This window comes from Cryptomeria japonica, chromosome 6 (genome assembly GCF_030272615.1).
Source record: "Cryptomeria japonica chromosome 6, Sugi_1.0, whole genome shotgun sequence".
Lineage (NCBI taxonomy): Eukaryota > Viridiplantae > Streptophyta > Pinopsida > Cupressales > Cupressaceae > Cryptomeria > Cryptomeria japonica.
Window position 1 is genome coordinate 32,456,790 of NC_081410.1, and position 21,019 is coordinate 32,477,808.

The window sequence follows — 21,019 nt, forward strand, 5'->3', positions numbered from 1 at the left end:
CTAAATACAAATAAAATTAATGATAATGATAACAAACTTATTACATAAATTAATTTTCATAAAACTTAAATTGTATTGATATTTAACATATTAATAAAATTATAAATACTTAAAGTTAATATTAATATCTAAGTTCTTCTTGTTGGTTGTAGGTGCATTATACTCTCCAAATGTTACTCAATCTCTTGTTAGTTGTTTGCATTCCTCAGATTAAACACATGGTTGCTTTTTGCCTTCCTGTTATGAAATACTTGTAAGATATTTTTTAGACATATTTTTATGTCTAACTCTAGAAATCCCTGGAGATGGGAGATGCCTAGCCTGTGAAAAAATATATAGAAATTGCAATGGCCATAGTATCACAAACAGTCTTGTCTCATATTAATTCTAAATAATAATTTCTGTCGAGTTCCAGTTAAAAAAAGGCTTCCAATATAAAATTTGCAAGTCACAGCAACTTGACGGTTAGAAGGTTTGAGTTCACCATCATGCTTTTAGACATTATTCATCACAACAAAGGGAAAACTATTAGCTCAAAGGAGATTCAGAATGATAGTCCTCTAGTAAAGATAATCACATATAAATAAATATTTCCCTTTAATTTTAATATTAATTGCTTGCAGCTGTTTAATATAATCACAGGAAGGCAAAAAACAACCATGTGTTTAATCTCCGGAATGCAAACAAATGATCCAAATTGGGAAAAAGTGGGAGTTACATTGATATCAAACAACTAACAAGATATTGAGTAACATTTGGAGAGTATAATGCACCTACAACCAACAACAAGAAGTTTAGTGACTGTTGTCAATGCCTTTCCCAACAGAAAAACATGATGAACACAGAACTTAAACCCAGCTAGACAGGAACATTTCCAAACAAAATCCAGAAGTAGAGGATGTAATTGTAAAGCAAAATATGAAACAAGCTCAAGAACCAACGTTCCTAATATAGACCGAAATGTGTAAAACATCAACCTAAACAGCTGCAAGCAATAAACTACTTCAAAATAATCTGCAAATTATATGTGGGGTTAATATACCCCAAAACCACCATCATCTAGCTAAAATCTACATAAGTTATTCGAAACTCTAGCAATTTTTAAAAGACATGTTTCAAGTCTAATGTACCCTAGCTATAAGAATATTATCAATTAGAATATATCAGGCACAAATAGATGAAACAGGATACTGACATCATAACAACAAAGGATTCCATCAGAGCAGTGCAGAAATAGCAACACATTTTAAGGGAGATAACTCACTTTTGTAATCATTCCATGTGCCATGTGCAAACAAGCGAAGCAGATCCAGAAAATTAGAGAGTTCTGTTCCATGAAGCTGCACAGAAAAAAAAAAAAAAGTCCAGTTTCCAATTGAAAAATAATGATAACACTTCTCTAGAGATCCGGACACCCACTAACCAAGATTGTTTTAAAAGCATAGCTAAAATATTTCTTCATAAGATTTCTTATTAAGAATAAAATTTCCTCATGGTTCAAGGCAAAAAAAAATGCAATATCCAGACACAAAAACAGTTTTTAAACAATAGTATTTACAAACCAAGCCTGTTGTATGCAAAACTACACCTATCAAGTAAACTAAATATAGTATTTTATGCAGTTAAAGGAAACAATTAGGAAACTAGAATCAAAAAGCAATGCCAGAAGGACTCATTACACACAAAATATCGTTCAAGAAAATGAATTTTACCAGAAGAGGCGTGATAAAGATGCGATGCACAAACCCAGAAAGCGCCAAGATATAATAAGGGCACGATTGTAGAAAAGGATTTGTGGACGTTAGTGAAATTCGGAGTCATAAAAAATTTACAACTTTATAAATGATGCCAAAAAGTTAAAATGCATTGCTTTTGAGTTCCTTGACGCTTTAACAGAAAGGTGAGGACTATTCTGTGCTGAAAAACTTGAAATACTCTTTGATTTTTCAAACTGTGCCTTTGCACAACAAACCCCTGGGTGACAAGATTGTTGGCCTAAGTGGGCTGTGCAAATCAACATTTTTATTTTAAATGTAATTTTTCTCAATTCAAGCAAGCAAACTGTTAAAAATTTGAAGATAATGTAAACTAATGATTGTGAAATCTCCTGTGTAGATATTTCTAATTTTTAAATCAGATTTAAAATAATGTCTCATTTTTAAATATTTGTTAATAAAGTGTTTTTTAATCCTTAATAGTATTTTTAGTGAGAAGTATTTTCCTGTAACACATAATTTGAGTCATAAATAAAATCTTTTCATAATTTCTCAAGGTTACTAGGAGACGGGGGTACTTGGAGACTCCGGAGACTGGTACCGGTACTGGTACGACTAATTTTCAAAAATAGGAGACGGGGGTACTTGGAGACGGCAATTTTTTAATAAATAATATTTAATAATTTCCAAAACATATCATGACAGAACTTTGAAAACAGGAACAGTGGTAAAGTTTACCATTAACTTTAAAATTGAACAAAAATTGAAATTAATATTGCTTATATTGCTGATAGCAAAGCCAGTCTAAATTGTTTAGTGAAAGTAAGGTAATATAGATGTTGAGCACACTCAATATTGTCGGCTAAATAGTAAAGGTAACTTCTCTTTAGACTATTACAATGATAAGAAATCAGTCCTCTCAAAAAGTCTACATTGTCAATAGATCTGATCACTATAACTTTGCATGGATTTTTGTCTTCCTATGAAACAGTTTACTTAGTAGTCATTTCCCTATGACTTTTCTTTGTTGCAAGCTTATCTTATTTGTTTGCTTTTTTTTTTTGCCTTTTTACTGCATTTTGCCCTAAGTTTTCTAGGAGGAGACATCAATTTTCAGTCGGGAGACTTTGGAGACGGCAGGAGATGGCAGCCAAAAGCACCTTATGCGTCAAGAAGTTTCCGGAGAAGTATCCGATACCGGTACGGGTCTCCAGGGGTAGGAGACGGGTCTCCCGGTAACTATGTAATTTCTTGAACAAATATCATTAAAATTGATACATGGGGCACTTTGTTGTGTATTTTATATATTATTAATTTATTAATTTTTGAATGAGAATAAATATAATTTAGAGACATTTCTCCATAATGCATCTCTTTTTGTATATAACCAAATTAATTAAGTTTTTTTGTTGAAAGGAAAGCATTAATACAAAGAGTAGCCTTATTTTTCTGAATTTTTTTCCATTGTTTGCTATTTTCCCAAGCAAAGGGTGGAATGAGGGCTTTCACCTCAAACTTCTCCCAGAGAAAATGCATTAACAAGGGACTGCACCTCGAACTTCTCCCTCACAGAGAAGAACTTATTAACCAAATCTTCATGACAATGTAGCTCCCTCTAAAGCTGAAATGTAAGGCTCCCTATGAAGCTGAAAAAATCAGGCTCCCTCTGAAGCAGATATCAACCTTTTGACCTCTTCATCCAAGGTTGCTTCTGACGATATGTCAAACTCCCTCTGAATGTTGATTCTTCCTCTGCGAAGAAATGCAAGCAATCTTCCTTCCTTAATGCAATCTTTGATTCATCCTGGGATTTCTTGGTGGGCATGAAATCGGGACGAAGAACAGCAATAATGCTCTTACTCTTGAGATCCCAAATCTTTAACGTACTGCTACGTGGCGGCACAAAGCCAATACCTGTTGGGGCTGAAGCAGAGGGCGTAGAAGATGTACCCTGCATCGAGTGAATAAAGCCTCTTGCCCTCAGCAAGGTTCCAGAGCACAGTAACCCCATCCTTCCCACCGCTGGCGCAAAGTGAGCCATCGGGCGAGACGGCGACAGTGTTCACATAGCCGCCATGGCCTACAAGTGTGTTCTTGAGCTTGCAGGTTGGAGAGGTTCCAGACCTTGACGATGCGGTCCTAGGATCCCAATACAATGGTGGGGTTAGTAGCAGAGGGGCTGAAGCGGACGCAACTAATCCAATTAGAGTGTCCATCAGCATCGACCTGGATGGTGTACTTGCACTTGCCCAAAGTGTTCCACAGCTTGATTGTGCGGTCACGCGAGGCGGACACAATCTGACGATTGTCAATGGAGAAGGCCACATTGAGGGCATCCTTGGAGTGCCCCATGAAGCGCCGAGTGGTGAGGCTAGTGTTGAGATCCTAGAACCTCAACTCATCGTCCCACAACCCCAACAAAGCAAACTGCCCATCTGATGAGATCACCAAGTCCTGTACGAAGTGAGAGTGGCCCGTGAGGCGACGCCTCGGCATGCCATAGGTCATGTCTTTGGTCAGCTGCCACTATAGGATGGATTTTGCTGTTCACTGCCCTTCAAGTGATTAATGTTGATCTTCCAATGATGATCGCTGCCTCTTGAAACCAGTTCACAGTCCTTCAAATGATGTTCGCTGACTTCAAGAAGAATTCGCTGACCTCTTAGGAGGATTCGCTGACTTCTTAGAAGCATTCGCTGGATACATAGATGAATTCGCTGATTAGAGAAGTAATTCGCTTGAGTGTATTGAACTCCCTCAAAAACACAGGATCTACCTTCAAGCGGTTAGGCTCTATAGAAGGAACCCGCTCTAATACCATGTTGAATTTTATGGTAGTGCTCGTAACCACAGGCAAACATCAGATCTGTTGCCTTCCCAACCATAGACGATAAACTCTTATTGTCACCCCCAAGCACAGTACATGACCTTCATGTTGTTGAATTCATGTCTTTGATGCAATCATGACCTTGCATATATATGAATCAACACCTCCTAATAGACCTCAAATCGGCCATATATTTTTGGCGCCAAGGAAGGGGTCAGACCTATATATTACAAGTTACATATGAGTCTCCCTTAGTTGCAAGTTACATTTAACTTAATCACAAGTTACACACAAGTGGTTCGCCCAAATAGGGTCTGCCCCAAATTAGACTCATACAACTGAGATATCCAAATGCCAAGGCAGACAGGCCACTTGGCATTTTGTACACTAGGTCGGCCCTAGAAGGGATCCGACCTAGCTACACAACAACAAAAATCAGCATGTGTCCTACAAGTGAGACACACATTTATGCTTCTAACCTGTATGCGGTCTATTAAGGTCAAATATAGAAAAATTGTTCACTATAAATACAATTTGCTGCAAATTACTTAAATTGCAGCATATTACTTAACCCCAGCACCCAGATGAGACTCTTTTTTAGATGGAATACTTGGAATTTACCTTATTTCATGGGTAATTACTCCAGATATATGGCTACACTGTCATAAATTGGCATAATTACTTGTTTTCGATACCCTGTGTGACCAACCTCAACTGGACAGGTGCCTCGGTTTATTTTAGAATTCTAGCGTCTGGAAACCTGGTAAAACAGATGTTGACCTTTCTGGTGATGATATAGTTTTGTTTTACTTTTTATCAAAAAAAAAAGTCAATCGAATTAAACTTGAAAATTGTTAACCGAATTTCAATAAATCAAAACAGACACTGTATAATTTCATTAAGCCCTATCCTCAAATTAGATTTTATATATCCTATTAGCTTTTTCCTCTATCATTATGTCAATGACAAGTTTTGCCTCTTCAACCTAGGGCAACATTTGTCCTTTGGTTTCTACAACTATTCACTAGCCGTTGCATTATGTCACCTTTTAATGCATTTGTACTCCAATGACAGTGTAAAAGTGGACAAGAGGCCCTGGGCCAAACACTGAACTATAGCCAAACAAAACCAGAACTTTCCTTTTATGGATCTGCAGTTTCACTAGATTAACATTGTTACCCCATGTCCCCATGCTGCTGCTTATCTGCTTAAATTTAAGCAGCCAGAGTGTTCCCATGTAAAATTTTAATTAGGCAAAAAGGATAAATTAGAATCTTCCCCTATTTTAGTGGAGCAGCAGCTGCTTAAAAGTTGAAAATAAGCTTTGGAAAAAAAGGGGGGCTAGAAATAAGCAGTGGCTGCTTATTGAAAAAACAGACATGTAGCTTTACCATATTGTTCCCTCTCCTTTCTATTTGCCTATAATTTTGCCTACAATTTTTATTTACAAAACTATTACTAATAATTTCAATTACAAAAATGATTTAACATGATTGCATAAAAGTAAGCAGCCATTTTACTTTTCATGAGGCCACCTGCTCCACAAATTACTCCTAAAAAAGTTGAGCAGCTGCTGCTAGCCAAAATAAGCTAAGCAGCAGCATGGAGACATGCCCTTAGATATCATATTTCAGTACTTTGACTGCATATAAAATTAAATGTCAAAGTCTTTCCCTGAATGACCCAAAACTCGTAAGTAATGATTCAAAAGAAACCAGATCTACCACAGTGAACGTTCACATTGTGTAAAAGGTGGAACACAATTCAGATGATGGAAACTGTAGCCCACCACGAAAACTATATTTAGCCCAAATATTTCATAGAATTTGTACCAAATCTATTTTCTGACAACGACTTGGTATTACCTATACCATACAGAACCACGCTGAAGAAGACCTCGATGTTCTATATGCTATTATAGTGACAAAATATACCAAAAGCTTAAACCTAGACAGAAAATTGCGAAATCAACGAGTAGGTAAAAGTCCCGATGAACATAACAATCCTATGTGGAATGCCAAGCATTCAACTCCACTGCACATACCAAGTTAAAGGAAAAAAGTGAATGAATTAGGTTCCGCCACTAATGATAGGTCCAGACTCCACTAAAGAGATGATACATCAGAACCTAATTTAACTACTTAATTGATCCTAGAAAAACATTGCAATCTAATGCACTGCAAAGAAAATACTCTTAAATATAAAAGTGAATGAACTGCAATCTGAAAAGGGCAAATTTAGTACACATTGAACAGTAGTTAGAGCCTCTAATTGGCAACAAGAGGTTGCGAATTCGAGTCCCGCCGAGTAAAACTTTCAATTGTTGATAGAAGGTCACGAGATCAAATCTTACTCCGTTACATAACCAAAAAAGAAAACTAACACGCTAAACAAAGAATACTAACCTCCAAGATATTGGGTACTGACAAAATCTCTGAGAAAGCAAATAAGGAAGGGTGTGATGTAGCGTTTGCTATCAATCTGGCCGCTTCCAGCCCTCTGGCATTCTCGGCTTCCTTCACAAATTGCTGTACAAACTCTGCCTGCCTCTGCTCAATCTCCATTAGTTTTTTCTGTGTTTGTTCAGCAAAACATTAAAAATTTACTAATATGGTATATATTGATTTAAGCGAGACCAAGACTACAATAATAGAAGGAAATCTCGATTCCTCGCTGTGTATATAAATGAAACAGAAAAGGATTGTTCGATATGCAGGGATAACGAACAAAGAAAATCCCCAAAGAGGAAAGCAAGTGATGCTTATATTGCAAGCTTTGAGATCGAATCAAAGGATGTTTTTCCTCCTTCGTAACTTCCTCTAACTGTGGAGGCCATCAAAATTTATTTATTTTATTGGAAAGCTATATACATTTGCAAAGAGAAATAAACAACCTTGTTTTTTTAAATAATTAAACAGTTATTTGGAGTAAAATTTTAAATAAAAGTACAAGAAATTTAATAAGGATGCGTTGTAATAAATAGTTATAATTGCTTTATTCACATGTAAAAAATAAAGAAAGTTCAAATGAATGTTTTGATTTAAATATTTAATGTTTATTGTGGGTCATTTAATCATAACTACAAAAGTGATATATAGTATGAATCTAATTTGTGCTTACAAATCTAAATTTTGATGCATTCTTTGATTTGTACAATAATAAAAAAAAATTGTTCATATAAATGTCTATAATACAATTTAGCTTTGTAATAGTGTTTAGGAACACATTTGGGTTTTTTTAGGCATTCTCTTTTGCTCAAACCTTTGGATTGATCAATTAAACAATTATAAAAAATATCAAAGACAATAAGCAAACATATAGAGAATTTCCCATATATCAATGCAACAAGGTAATGTAGTATGAATATTTTGACATTGTGATTGAATGTTCTAACTTTGTGCAAGATATCTAGGTATTGGATGATTAGATGTGTGGAAATGAACTAGATCGGTTCTTAAGCACAACTCTGAGGGTTGCAAATGAAATATTTTACACTTCAAGTCAATACATGCTGACTAGTAGGAAGGGTTAGGTTGGCCCCAAGTTTGAATTTAAAATTTAAAAGATTTTGGTCAATTTCCTCATATCACGCAACCGACCTAGATCACTTATACAAATTACAAATCTAAACCTAGGGGAAAAAATGGATAAAATAAGGGTTAAAATTGGCTCCTAAGAACAGGTGTAGATAAGATCAAATAATTTTTGGGTTATGTGCCGACTTTCAACAAAAACTATGCCACTTGTTCATTTGTCATCACATAAAGCACAACCAAGCCACAATGAGACCAAGTGGAATGGGATAAATGTAAGACATGCAATCTTCACCATGACTTTTTGTGCTTATTTTGACTTGCATGAGAATTGCTATGACAATGCATGTCAAAGTAGAAATTCATGGATAAGTGCTAAGAAATAAGTGCTCCATACTGGACACTTGCAAAAATATAAGAGAGTTTGATGAGCAGCATTATGTTGGACTTTGAAATAAAAATATGGTGTTTTTAATCAAATGAGAGGAGTGAGAGATGCTCCACTTGTGGTGGAACAAGGATACCACCTAGGGACCACAATATTGATAGATACCAATTTGGAGCAATAAGAGTAATGTGGTTCCATGTATATATAGCATATTAGGATCATGTGTTGGATACTACAACTATACTCAAAAAAGGAATATTGATGTCATTGTAGCACCCTCTTCAATTAGTTGCATGCAAATAATGTAATTAATTTGGAAGAGAATAAAAAATATATGTAAAATATTGTACTTTTTGAAGGTACAATGATCATATAGAAATAGAATGATAGCATCTTGTGGTACCATTAAGAAGATATTGGTGAATTTTCATGAGAGCACATATAATGGAAGGTACCAAAGTCCCCTATTGTTACCCCCAAATAGGGATATAGGTGAAATTAGCCATGGATGTTATATGAAAGATCTTAGAAGCATAAATAAGTGTTAAATATCATCATGATAAGTGTTAATAAAAATATATAATTGCCACAAAGCATGTAAGCATAGTTATATGAAATATCTTTTAAGAGTGAATATGTAATATCATTATGATAAGTGTTAGGAAAATATATAATATATTTATTTTATTTTTTTGGCAAAAGTGGAAGACCACTTATATATATATATCTTCCACATATATATATATATATATATATATATATATACAAAAAAACCTGGCTCGACGAGCATACCGATAGGAAAGACCTCTGGTTATAGCTCGACTCGACAAGAAGGAGACCTAAAAAACTAAAGAGTAAAACCTAAAACCTAAAATCTAAAAATCGAGGCTAGGAGAAGTGAAGGGTCATTCCCAAAACAGGGTCAATGACTCATTTACAAAGATGATAATTAGTCATTAACATAAGATGCTAAGTAGACCCAAGCGACGCCGACAGATATAAGTTACAAAAACTTTCAGAAGTCGACCAATCAAAAAGTGCTAATATCTGCTGAAGGCACCATCGTATTTTAACATAGCAAAAACTTTTGAAATAGAGATTTGCAGAAATCTATTCTTCCATGACCACTGGATATCTTTTCGAGTCAATATGTAGATCAAACAGGTAAGATCATATCTCTGGAAGCCTATTGTAATGAGGTAGAACTGATATTGCCACCTTCCAAAATAAGGCCATGCTGAGGAGGAGCATTAAGGTTTGGTACGGGACTATACAGAGTGGCTAGTGGAGCATTCGGATCTCTTGCATCAACAGAGGGAGCGTGAAGGAGGATAAGATGGGCATTGACTTTCTGTTTAATTTGGACCATCATTTCATGCCCAATGTCCTTATAGTGCCTATCTAAAACCTTCTGAATAAAAGCATAATTATGCGTTTCCAAAGAGTATTTGATGTTGTCATAAATTGAAAGGAAAACATGCATGTTAAGGAGGAGATATTGCGGGAAAATACCACCTATGTAAGCTACCCCATCCCATAAGTCGTACCTCTGCACTGCAGATAAAAGCTCATTGTTTGGAAGGAAAATTGACACCAATTGAGAGGGGAAAATAATTCTCCTTGATTGGGGAAACAGGATATGCTCCCCAATAATCCTTTTTATACTCTTCCGCACCTGGTAACTGTGGGAAAGAAAAACCGAGCCAAGATGTTCATCTGATATGTGTTCTGAGAAAGGTTGCTCCCATTCTTGCATGGAAATGTTAACCATGTAATTGTGAGGCATGTATTCAAGGTGCTCTCTTCGGCGTGTATGACATATTGGAAAATTTTGAATGTCACTCATCCCTTTAATGTCCCTGTCTAGCTGCATTGAGAAAATGATAGCTTGGCAAGCGAAAAAAACTCGCCTATTGAAAGAGGGATAAAATTGCCAGAAACTTGGAGAAGAAGATAATAATAACAATCTGTCTGCTCAAACCTTGGAATTCGAGAGTAGTAAATACTGGCACATAGAGCAAAATTCTCGCATGCTCGAAGATAACAAATCTAGATTTTTGCCATGGTAGCAGTCGCCGATAGGCCAATTAATAACTATTTGCACATACGACCGTAAGGATAGTAACTAATATCTCGGTACGTGTAATATATCTCCTGCAAAAATCATATCAATGCAAACCAAGCAAACTTGAAATAATGATTAGAGTATTTTTGAGCGGCTAATCTTTTCCTGCAAGGATAAAATCCGACTTTAATGTATCATCCATGTAAGAAAGGATAAAGTTTAAATTAAAGCCATCTTTTACTGAGTCAGCAACTACACCATCACAACCCAAGCTGGCTAGCCTATCCGCGAGCCTGTTTCCTCCCCTATATGTGTGTGACAAATTAACTTCCTTAAAAGAGTCTAATAGATTCCACACTTGAGTGAGAACATAATGGATATGTCAGTTAAAAGAATTCCTACACTTACAAGCATTAATAATAATAGAGGAATCCCCCTTAGCATGAATTTTAATGTATCCCATTTGTTTGGCTAGAATCAACCCTTGAAGCAAAGCCTGAGATTCAGCCAAATTATTAGTACCTGGAGGCAATGTAGATGATTTGTAGGCTCTTAATCTCCCTTTATCATCCCTAATGCAGGATCCAGCACCTAAAATACCTGGATTCCCTCATGAAGAGCCATCAAAATTAATTAACAAAGTTAGTCTGAGGAAGTTGCCAGATGATAGAGGCTCTGTCAATTTTAATTTTATTGTCTGATGAGGGCAAAGGAGAAGTAGGAAAAACAACCTATTTCCATTCCTTAAGAATATTTGCATCCCATAAGGTAAATATCAAAGAATAATGCTTCTGCACATAAGAGTTAACCAATTTTGAAATTGTTGATTCTAAACTTTCAAAAAGGGATTCAATAAAAGATGGTTGATTCCTGAAAATTCTTTTGTTCCTCTCCACCATATTGACCATATCACTGTAGCTGGAATTACCCACCAAATGCAAGAAAAAAAGGAGGATCTAAACAAAATTGGTCATGATTGAAATAAGTCCCAAAGGGAGTTTGGGAGAGGCATAGAGAGACTCGGTTTATTCAAAACGAGGCACCAACATTGACAAGAAAAAGAGCATTGGAAAAATAGATGGTCTGCATCCTCATTAGCATGGCCACATAAAACACATAAAAAAGGTTGAGCAATCTGTAGTTTATGCAATTTGTCACTAGTAAGATTTTTTTTTTAGGGCCAGCCATGAGAAGCATCCTGCTTTTGGTAAAATTATATTGTTCCAGTAGAAGATGAAAGGCCTTTGTTTGATGTGTTGTGTGACCTTTTGTTGAAGACATTTATAACTGAGCTTAACTGAATAAGAGCCATATTTAGAAGGAGCCCAAATCACTTTGTCTTCCTTGTTAGACAAAAAAATTACTCGATGAGCTAAAGATTCAAGGACAAATCCCAGAGCATTGTTATCATCAATTATTTCAGAGAAATCTTTCCAAATTACCTTCCCTGAATATAATTCAACTGCATCTACATAATCAATAAGTTTATCTCCCCACTTTTGGATAGCAGATGAAATTACATCTTGTAAAATTTGCAGTTGGGATAATGGAGTGTACCCATTCCAGGAGTCATTCCAGAAAAGGATTAATTCACCATTATTCACTTGCCAGGAGATATAAGATGTGATCACTTATCTGGATAACATCGTGATGTTCCACATAGCAGAACCTTTGGGGGTATTAGAGATTGTAAAGATTCTATTGGGGAGAGAAGAGTCAAGGTATTTCGCTTACATAATTTGACACCATTTCATGTTAGTTTTATCATACATTTTCTAGACCAGCTTGCCTCCAAATCCCATATTTCGTTTAGAAACATCATGTAGACCTACCCCTCCTAAGACCTTATCATTCGACATGCTGGATAGAGAAGCAAGTGGAATCTTGTTTCCTTGAGATAAGTTTCCTTTCCAAAGGAATTTTTTGATAATTTTCTCTATCTGTGTTACAATAGATTTAGGAGCCTTGAGCATAGAGATGTAATAATTAGGGATTGTAGTTAGGACAGTTTTGATGAGGAGAATTTTTCCTGAGAGAGAGCCATCTAACTTTCCAGGCTGCAATTCTGTCTTTAATTCTATTTATAATATTTTTCCAGTAAGAAGACCTATTAGCTCTCATAAAGAGGGAGATGCCTAAATAAGTATAGGGAAGTTCCTCAATCTTAAAACCAAAGATTTTAATAATCTATTTTATAACAGCCGACCTTCTATCGAATATGAATATTTTGGATTTGTGTGCATTAATCCTTTGATTTGAGGCTGACAAGTAAGCTTCCAAGGAATGTTTCAAATGCTTAGCTTCAGAGATAGATGATTTACCATAGAGAAGGGTGTCATCTGCAAATAAAGTATGGGTGACAACAATATTAGTTCTTGGAATAAGAATCCCCTACCAATTACCACTATCCTTCTTAGAGCTGATTAATTTGCTAAGGGCTTCAACCATGATTATGAATAGAAAAGGGGATAAAGGATCCCCTTGTATAAGACCTTGAGTCCCGGAGAAAAACCCCATTGGGGACCCATTGATGATGACTGAAAAAGTTGCTCCTAAAACACATGCCTTGATCCATTTACACCATTTATCTGATAAACCGAATTTGTGAAGAACTTTTAAAAGGAAATTCTAATCCACCTTATCATATGTTTTCATCATGTCAAGTTTAACAATAAATGAAGGCAATTGAGACAACCGAATTGAGTGTAGGACTTCGTGAGCAACTAGAGAACCTTCAGAAGATTCCATTCCAAGAACGAATCCCCCTTGTTCAAGAGAAATAATTTTTGGAATTAGATATGTCAATCTGAGGTAGATGGCCTTCGTGATGATTTTGTAGATAGTGTTGCATAGTGAATAGGCCTGAATTCTACAAAAGTCTTTGGGTCCTTGACTTTGGGGATGATTCCAATATTTATGGTATTGAACATTTTTAAAATTGAGGAGGTTCTTCTAGATTCTTCCAGAACAGCCACCATATCAACACAAATTACATCCCAACATTTTTGGAAAAAAAGGGTTGTGAATCCATCAAGCCCCGAAGCTTTGTCTGGGGATAGTGAGAAAGCTACCTTATGCACTTCTTCTAGAGTGAAGGGTTTCATAAGAATATCATTATCTTGTTGTGATACCAGAGAAGGAATGGGAGATAAGACTTCTTGGTCATAAACATTGGCATTATTAACATTTGCAAAAGGGAGAGGAGCTAACAAGGACTTGAAAAAGGTAACTCCTTCATCCTAGATCTCCTTCACCTTAGTGAGGACTTTGCCTATCTTACCATCATTAATTAAAAAAATAGTGGTTGTTGCTCTTTTTGCTTTTGCATATGCATGAAATTTTTTTGTATTCCTATCCCCTTCTTTCAGCCATAGTTCTCTAGATTTTTGTTTCCAATAGATTTCTTCTCTTTTGCTAAGTTCTTCCTATTTGGCTTGTAAATCTCTTTGCTTATCATAAGTGGAAGCATCCATCCCATTGAAAATGATATGATGATGGATATCATTGAGTTCTTTTGTGACTAAATCTTTTTCCAATAAAATATTTTTGAATGAGAGCACATTCCAAAGTTTAATTTGTGCTTTAACAAACTGCATTTTCTTGAAAAATTGATACATCTTAGATCCAATGAAGCATGGAGCGCTCACCCACCATTGTCTTAGTAGAGGGAGGAAATGTAATTTATAAAGCATGTGAACATAAGATATGATCTCAGTTAGCATAAACCTAGGCAAGCATAAATTCATAAGATGTGAGCATGACAATCTCAGGAGATTTTGCAACCGTTATAGTAAAAGGTCATGTTAGTAAAGGATATCACTGAAAATTTCAAATGTAATAATATAATAGAATCATATGAAGAATAAAGGGAGTGTATCATCAATATAGTATAAAAGTGATTGATGTCATAAAGGATACGCCCTTAAATGGGAGACACCATCTCAGTAATTTTGTGTGTGTGTGTGTGTGGAGTGTGGAAGCTCCAAATCTCAACTAGTTATGGGTTCCTCATTCATTAAGTCATCCATGTCCTAGTTGTGTAGTTTGAAACCATCTTCAAGTAAGCGAATTTCATCATGATAATATGTAGTACTTTTGATAAATGTACTTGATGATGTGGAATAGACTTGTTGCCCTTCTTTATCTAATATTCATTTGTTTTTGGATTAGCATCCATTTGTACCTTCAAAATATTTGCGTTTTGCTTAGGAACTAATGTGGATGAAGTGGCTTTGAATATGCAATAATAGATTGACAAATCTTACATTCTTATTCTTCTATGGAGGATAAGAATGCAATTTTCCTTGATATGGTGCATATTGGGGACTAAAAACAACTTGTTCTTGGTTTTTTGTAGTGAAGGACAAAATTGTAACTTGTGTTTGTCTCTTTAGATGTCGTGGGAAGTAATAAAGAGGACTTCATTATAAATGTCTTAATTCTAAATGCATATGATATAATTTATGAATATTAATTTATTATTAAGTAAGTCATATTTTTATAATGCATCAAATTGTACGGTATTTTATCAAAATCCAACTATATAGTTGAGTTAATCTTATTGACCCACATTGTAATTAATATTTGCACAAAAGAGGAAGATAATATGAAATAGTATGCAACTAATGGATAATAAATAAGAATAAGAATCCAAATTGAGTGAGCAAACATATCTCCAATGAGAACATAATTCACAATCCAATGATCCAATAAGACTCATTAACTCCTATATATAACCTACTTATGCCTAATATATTGCCCATGTTGACTTAGATAACAACTTGTAAGCCTTGGGACAACCTAAATAACTGAATAAGAATATAATAATGATAACATAACTCAATTAAGACTTAAGATAGCCACAAGACAAGTACCCATAACCCTATGCATACTCTATGATTAAGGATGTAATATGCCCCCATCTTCAAAGAAGCATTGCACTCAATACTAATCAAATGTGTATGCTTGTGAATGAACTCTTCATCCTCCCATGTGAAATCTTCAATTACTAAATTTTTCCACTAAATAAGATACCCAATGAGCATTCTAGTCCTCAGCTTCTTTGTCAATGTTTGAAGAATGAACTCGGGCTTCGATATGATTCTCCCTTCTTCATACATAGCTATGGTAATATTATATGTGTATGAATATTGCATTGATTCAATTTCTTCAAACAAGAAACATGAATTTTTTTATTTTTTTTGTTGGAGGTAGCTCAAGATTTTAGGCGATGCTACCTTTTTTTTGCATGATTTGGTATGGGTCATAATATTTGGAAACAACTACTTGTTCTTTCTTTGTTGTTTCAATTTAATTTTCTTATAAAGTTTCAATCTCAAATGGTTGCCAACTTTAAAAATCCTTTCAATATGGTATTGGTCAACCTATTGCTTCATACAAATCTAATTCATGGCTAGAGTCTCTTTGAGTCTTGGAAATTATTGATGATGCATGTGGTCCTCTGCAACCCAAAATCTTGGTCTCACCCTCAATGATGATGTGATGGATGAAAGAAACTATATATTTAGTGTCATAAATAAAGACATCTTTATGAACTATGGAAGGGAGTGTAATGCCAACACTTTGTTAATGGTAGGCAATATACCTATTAGGATTGTTTATCTAAAGTGAAACAATGTAGAAACCCTTCCAAATACTTATTAACAATGTCATTTTACTCATAAGATTGATGATGGTATGAAGAGATATGAACCAATTGAGTTCCCAAACTATAGAATAAATGTATTAAAAAGTTACTAGTAAGGCAATCATTGATAATAACCTCATGTAATGAATTGAAAATAGGATTCACTATTTTATGCACGCAAACTAGGAACTAAACTTTTTTTCACAATAATTACACTTAAAGGAGAATGAACTCAATAAGCTTAACCTCAAACTTATTAGGAAAGGACTGAACATGAGGTGAATCCAATACTCCTTGATTGGTTAAAAATGAACTATGAAAATGGATGTGAATGATTGGAAATTGAATGTAGAGAACTAGGGTTAATGGGTGCAAAATTGATAATGGATAGTATAAACAAGTAAATGCATAACTAATAATCGCATAGCAAACCTAGATTTGGAAAGGGGATGCAGAGAGAAACCTATCACTAAAATTTAAGTTGAAATTGAGTGGACAGTGATGGTTAGGCACCCTTGTCTAATTGGATAATTTATGAGCATCGAATTAGATTTGAAATCCTGAGACCATGTGCCTGCTTCTTGCCAAATTTGTGTTTGAACTAGAAGGACAAAGGCAGAAAAAAACACCCTTGTCCTAAAAATACCCTTATCTAGGTGACTTCTGATGAAATTTGGAGAGGTTCTATATATCCAAATCCTAAGCAATTCCTCATCTCCGATCTCTATTGGAAGCCTATAGCTAAACCTGAATCTACACACAAAAGGAGAAAAATAATGTTTAGGGTTGTATAGTCAAACCCCGAGTTGGGACCCGACCTTGCAACAATGATGAATTGGAATAAAACCATAAATTGAAATGCTTGAATGGAAATTCTTAATTGAAATGATTATATCTTCAATTGGTGATGCAATTCTCGTAGGGTAAGTCCTCCATGTGTTGATGTAATAACATGATAAATCATCATAAAATTCATCATGAAATATAATTGAAAACATAATTGAAGATGTCTTTATGTAGCTTGTTGCTTCTTAGACTCAAATTTGTTCTTGAATTGAAATAATTGCTCTTGAAGTGAAAAAATAATGTAAGAATGTTGTGATGATGAAATGAATTGGAAGTGATCTGCCTTATATAGGTATTTCATAGTAAAAACATAATTTGGCTAACTTAGACTTATCATTTTTTGCACTGGGGTTAGTTATAGAAATGCCAAGGCCAAAATATTATCCTCCCAAAAATTTAGCTAAAAAGCATCAAACAATGGTGGAATATCGCCATTATCCCAACAAAATAGGGCCGAATTTTTAAGATCGCGAGATAACAAGGTTCTAATTCCATAAATATAATTTATATGAAAATTTATAATGTTTAAGTGGGGGAAAGTTGCATTGAACTTTGAAATGGGTAGAACTTAAGATAATAAAATATAAAGGGCATACTTTAAAATAAGGGCCCAAATAATAAAGTGTTTATATATTAAAATAAAATAGGATTCGTAATATTGAATTAAATACTAATTTAATACATAAAAGTCCTATAATGCATAGAGGAATGAGAAATACCAAAATGAGTGCTAGGAGAGTGTGAAATTGGACTCCAAAATTTAAAAGAGTACAATTTATGACGCTACATTTGGCCCCCACTTTAGCGAAGTATGACCTTATGCTCATACTCACGATAAAGTAGAAATGAAGAGATAGAGCATTTGAGAGTAATACAAGCTAGGGATAGGAGAACACTAAGTTTAAGGGATGTGCAAGCCCTCAAGAATAAGATCCTATCAATCCATGCAAGTAACCTTCAAATATACACAAAGCAAACAACGCTAGTAATAAAACAAAAGAATCTAAGTCAACTGGTTGAAGAGACGTCGACTTCAAAATGTCTCAATTGTTGAACTCATTCTCGACGAGTTAATATTATAAAAGTACAAAGTTGTGTCACACTTTATAAAGGAAATGGTCAATGTTGATTCAACTTTTTAAATCAAATCAATAAAAAGTGAAATATATGTTTTGAATTTTGAAATGGTGTAAACTAAAATATATATATTCTTTTGTCTATTTTATGTTTGTGATTTTAACAAAAATTTAAAAAGTTATTTGAATTTAGTTTTTGATAAAGTAAACACTATAATTTAGTTGTCGATAAAATGTTGAAATTGAAGTTACACAAGCCGCCACACTTTATTTAGTAAATTTTACCCTTTTTTCTTTAATTTTTGTGTGTATATTGATAACTTGAAACTTTAGTGCATGGATATATTTTTTAGTATCTTTAATAAATATATATTTTCAATAAATTTGAAAAGTTGAGTGTGCTAAAATATAACTCTTTCCAATTGCCACCACTTTTTTTCTTAATTATTTATCCAAATTAGAAAAGAATTATATCATCTTGACAAAGATTCTTTTCTCTACAACATCATATTTTTTTCAAAAAATTTAAATAAATTTTAGTATTTTTTCTTGACAAGGCAGTCAACCTTATATTTTAGTGTCGATGACCTACTTTCAATAAAATAAAATATAAAATATAAAACTAATTAAAATATTAAAAGATATATAATTTGGAAAATTCACTTATAGATCTATAAAAGGGTATTTTTACATTTCAAAAAAAATATTATTTATAAGAGTAGGAGTTGTTGAAACATTGAGTTTTTTTAATTTTTTTTTTTTGTAATTAAACTCAAAGTGGTATAAAATATACATTTAGTAGACATTTCCAATTGGAAAAGTTGTGGCCCATATATAACTTAGCTATAATGAATCTATATAGACCATATGTTTGACTAAAATTAATTTTTAGTTAGAATTACCTAAATTCACTTGTGTTGATAAGTTGGCTTGAAACGTGACACAGTTTTGTGCTTTTACCTGCCCAGGACAAGAAACTACAATCTAACAACTAGCAAAATGTGTAAAATTATTGTTCATGGGGAAGGGAAAAAGAAGGAACATGAACTCCAATGGTTAGCAAGTTGTGTTATGTTAGGTGATCCATGAAAGAACATGGATTCTATGGGGAAAAAAAGTGTGTTATGATGTGTGATCCATGTGGGAAGGAGATCAATGGGTCTAGAAAGTTGTTTTATGCTAGTCAACTCATTCTAAGATACTGTGCAAATTAAAAAAGGAAAGTCAAAAGCTCTAGCAAGTTGTGCTATACTAGTCAACTCATCTTGAGATATAATGCAAATTGAAAAAGGAGAGTCAAAAGGTCTAGCAAGCTATGTTATGCTAGTCAACTCATCCTAAGATACTGTGCAAGGAGAGTCAAAAGCTCTAGCAAGTTTTATTATGATAGTCAACTCATCCTAAAAGGGAGGTTTTTGCCAAGCAAAGATTTCTTTTACAAGGCAATCGATTGGTGAAAATTTAACAAGGATAACCAAACAAAATATTGTATGTAAGGAAATCTACAAAATTGAAAAAGGATAACCGAACAAAGAATTTTCAATAAGAAAATCTACGAAATGCAACTGCAAAATGAGCAACAAGGAGGCCACATATATACCCCCCATAAGATGTCAACATAGCCCTATGTCAATTTCTTAAGGTAGAAAATAACAAGGATAAACACCGTCATCACCAAGGACATATCCTTTAGGCAAAAATGTACATACACTCCAAGCTAAAGAGGACACAACTCTTTTAAGCGAGGAAGAGATAGTTGTAAAAGATATATCTTGCAACAAGTGTAACTAGATCCTTTTTCAGGAATGGATTATTAAAGGAGAAAGCAATCTTTTTCTAAATATATCTACCTCTAAAAAAGAGGAGATTTTTAATATAGATGGCATCTTTGAAGGAGGAAGGAGATTAATAATGCATGCCTTCCCTATTGTTGGGAAAAAAGGGGATTCTTAATGAGGATTTCACACATTCTAAGGATAAGTTATTCGTAAAAGATGTACCACTATGAGAAAGGAATAGATCCTAACCAAAGATAACACATGTATTTGCATGAATAATAATTCTATGCAAGAAAGGACACCAATTTATAAAATATACAACTCAACAAAGGAAAAGTGAATCCTTACCAAGAAGGAATGATTGAAAAACTATTCTTGTCCCCCAAGCATAGATACAAGAATAAATATATTATTATGTTTCTACTCAAATATGATTGCGACTTTGGATTCGCACTTTTCCAACCCTCCTAAATGATTGTTCTCTCATGGAATGTAAGGGGCTTGAACAACGGCCCTAGACAAAAAGTTGTTCGAGATTTGATTAGGAATCACTCACCTGATGTCCTTTTCTTGCAAGAAACTAAACTTTCAGTGGAAAGTATGATGGGTCTCGTGCCAAAGTTGTGGGGATGGGGCGAGTGTCAATGTGTTGGGGCAGCTGGTTCCTCGGGAGGGGTGGCCTGTCTTTTGAACCCTTTAAGGTTCCGCCCTGTCTGGTGGGTTGCCTCTAGATACTCATTATCTGAGGTGCTATCTAGTCTTGAGACTGGGGAATTCATCTTGTTTTCGAATATCTATGCTCCCACTGATTTTCAGGGTAAGCAAAGCTTATGGTCACATGTTTCAGGTATGCGAAGGTTGGCCCCTTTTCATCCTTGAATCATGGCAGGAGACTTCAATGCCATCCTGGAGTTGAGTGAAAAGAAGGGGGGTGTAATGCGGTTGGAACCTTCTTCTTTCCTTTTCCAGGATAGTATCTCCTTGCTGCAACTAGTTGACATCAAGCCTAGCAATGGTTTGTTCACTTGGAACAATAGGAGGGTGGGAGAGAATTGGATTACTTAACGATTGGATCATTTTCTGGTGTCCTATTTTTGGATCGGCAGGGGGTGGTCCACAAGTTCTGAGATTCTTGACTAGAGAG

At 34.6% G+C, this 21,019-nt stretch overlaps 1 protein-coding gene and 1 pseudogene across 2 annotated transcripts in view; both read right to left on the bottom strand.

The window, feature by feature from the left end:
• LOC131070002 (COP9 signalosome complex subunit 7) overlaps nt 1-7,405 on the bottom strand; it is a 39,326-nt gene extending 31,921 nt beyond the window's left edge. Inside the window, exons 1-3 of one of the 2 annotated variants that reach the window (XM_058005555.2) lie at nt 7,270-7,405; nt 6,948-7,115; nt 1,265-1,340 (exon numbers count right to left, since the gene is read on the bottom strand). In XM_058005555.2, coding sequence (XP_057861538.1) covers nt 1,265-1,340; nt 6,948-7,106 — 235 coding nt within the window. In that variant the 5' untranslated portion in view covers nt 7,107-7,115; nt 7,270-7,405. Of the gene's footprint in view, nt 1-1,264; nt 1,341-6,947 lie in introns of both variants that reach the window. The other variant, XM_058005556.1, reaches the window with a different exon arrangement.
• Nucleotides 3,282-4,408, bottom strand: LOC131069978 (small ribosomal subunit protein RACK1-like; annotated as a pseudogene).
• Nucleotides 7,406-21,019: the final 13,614 nt, after the last annotated feature.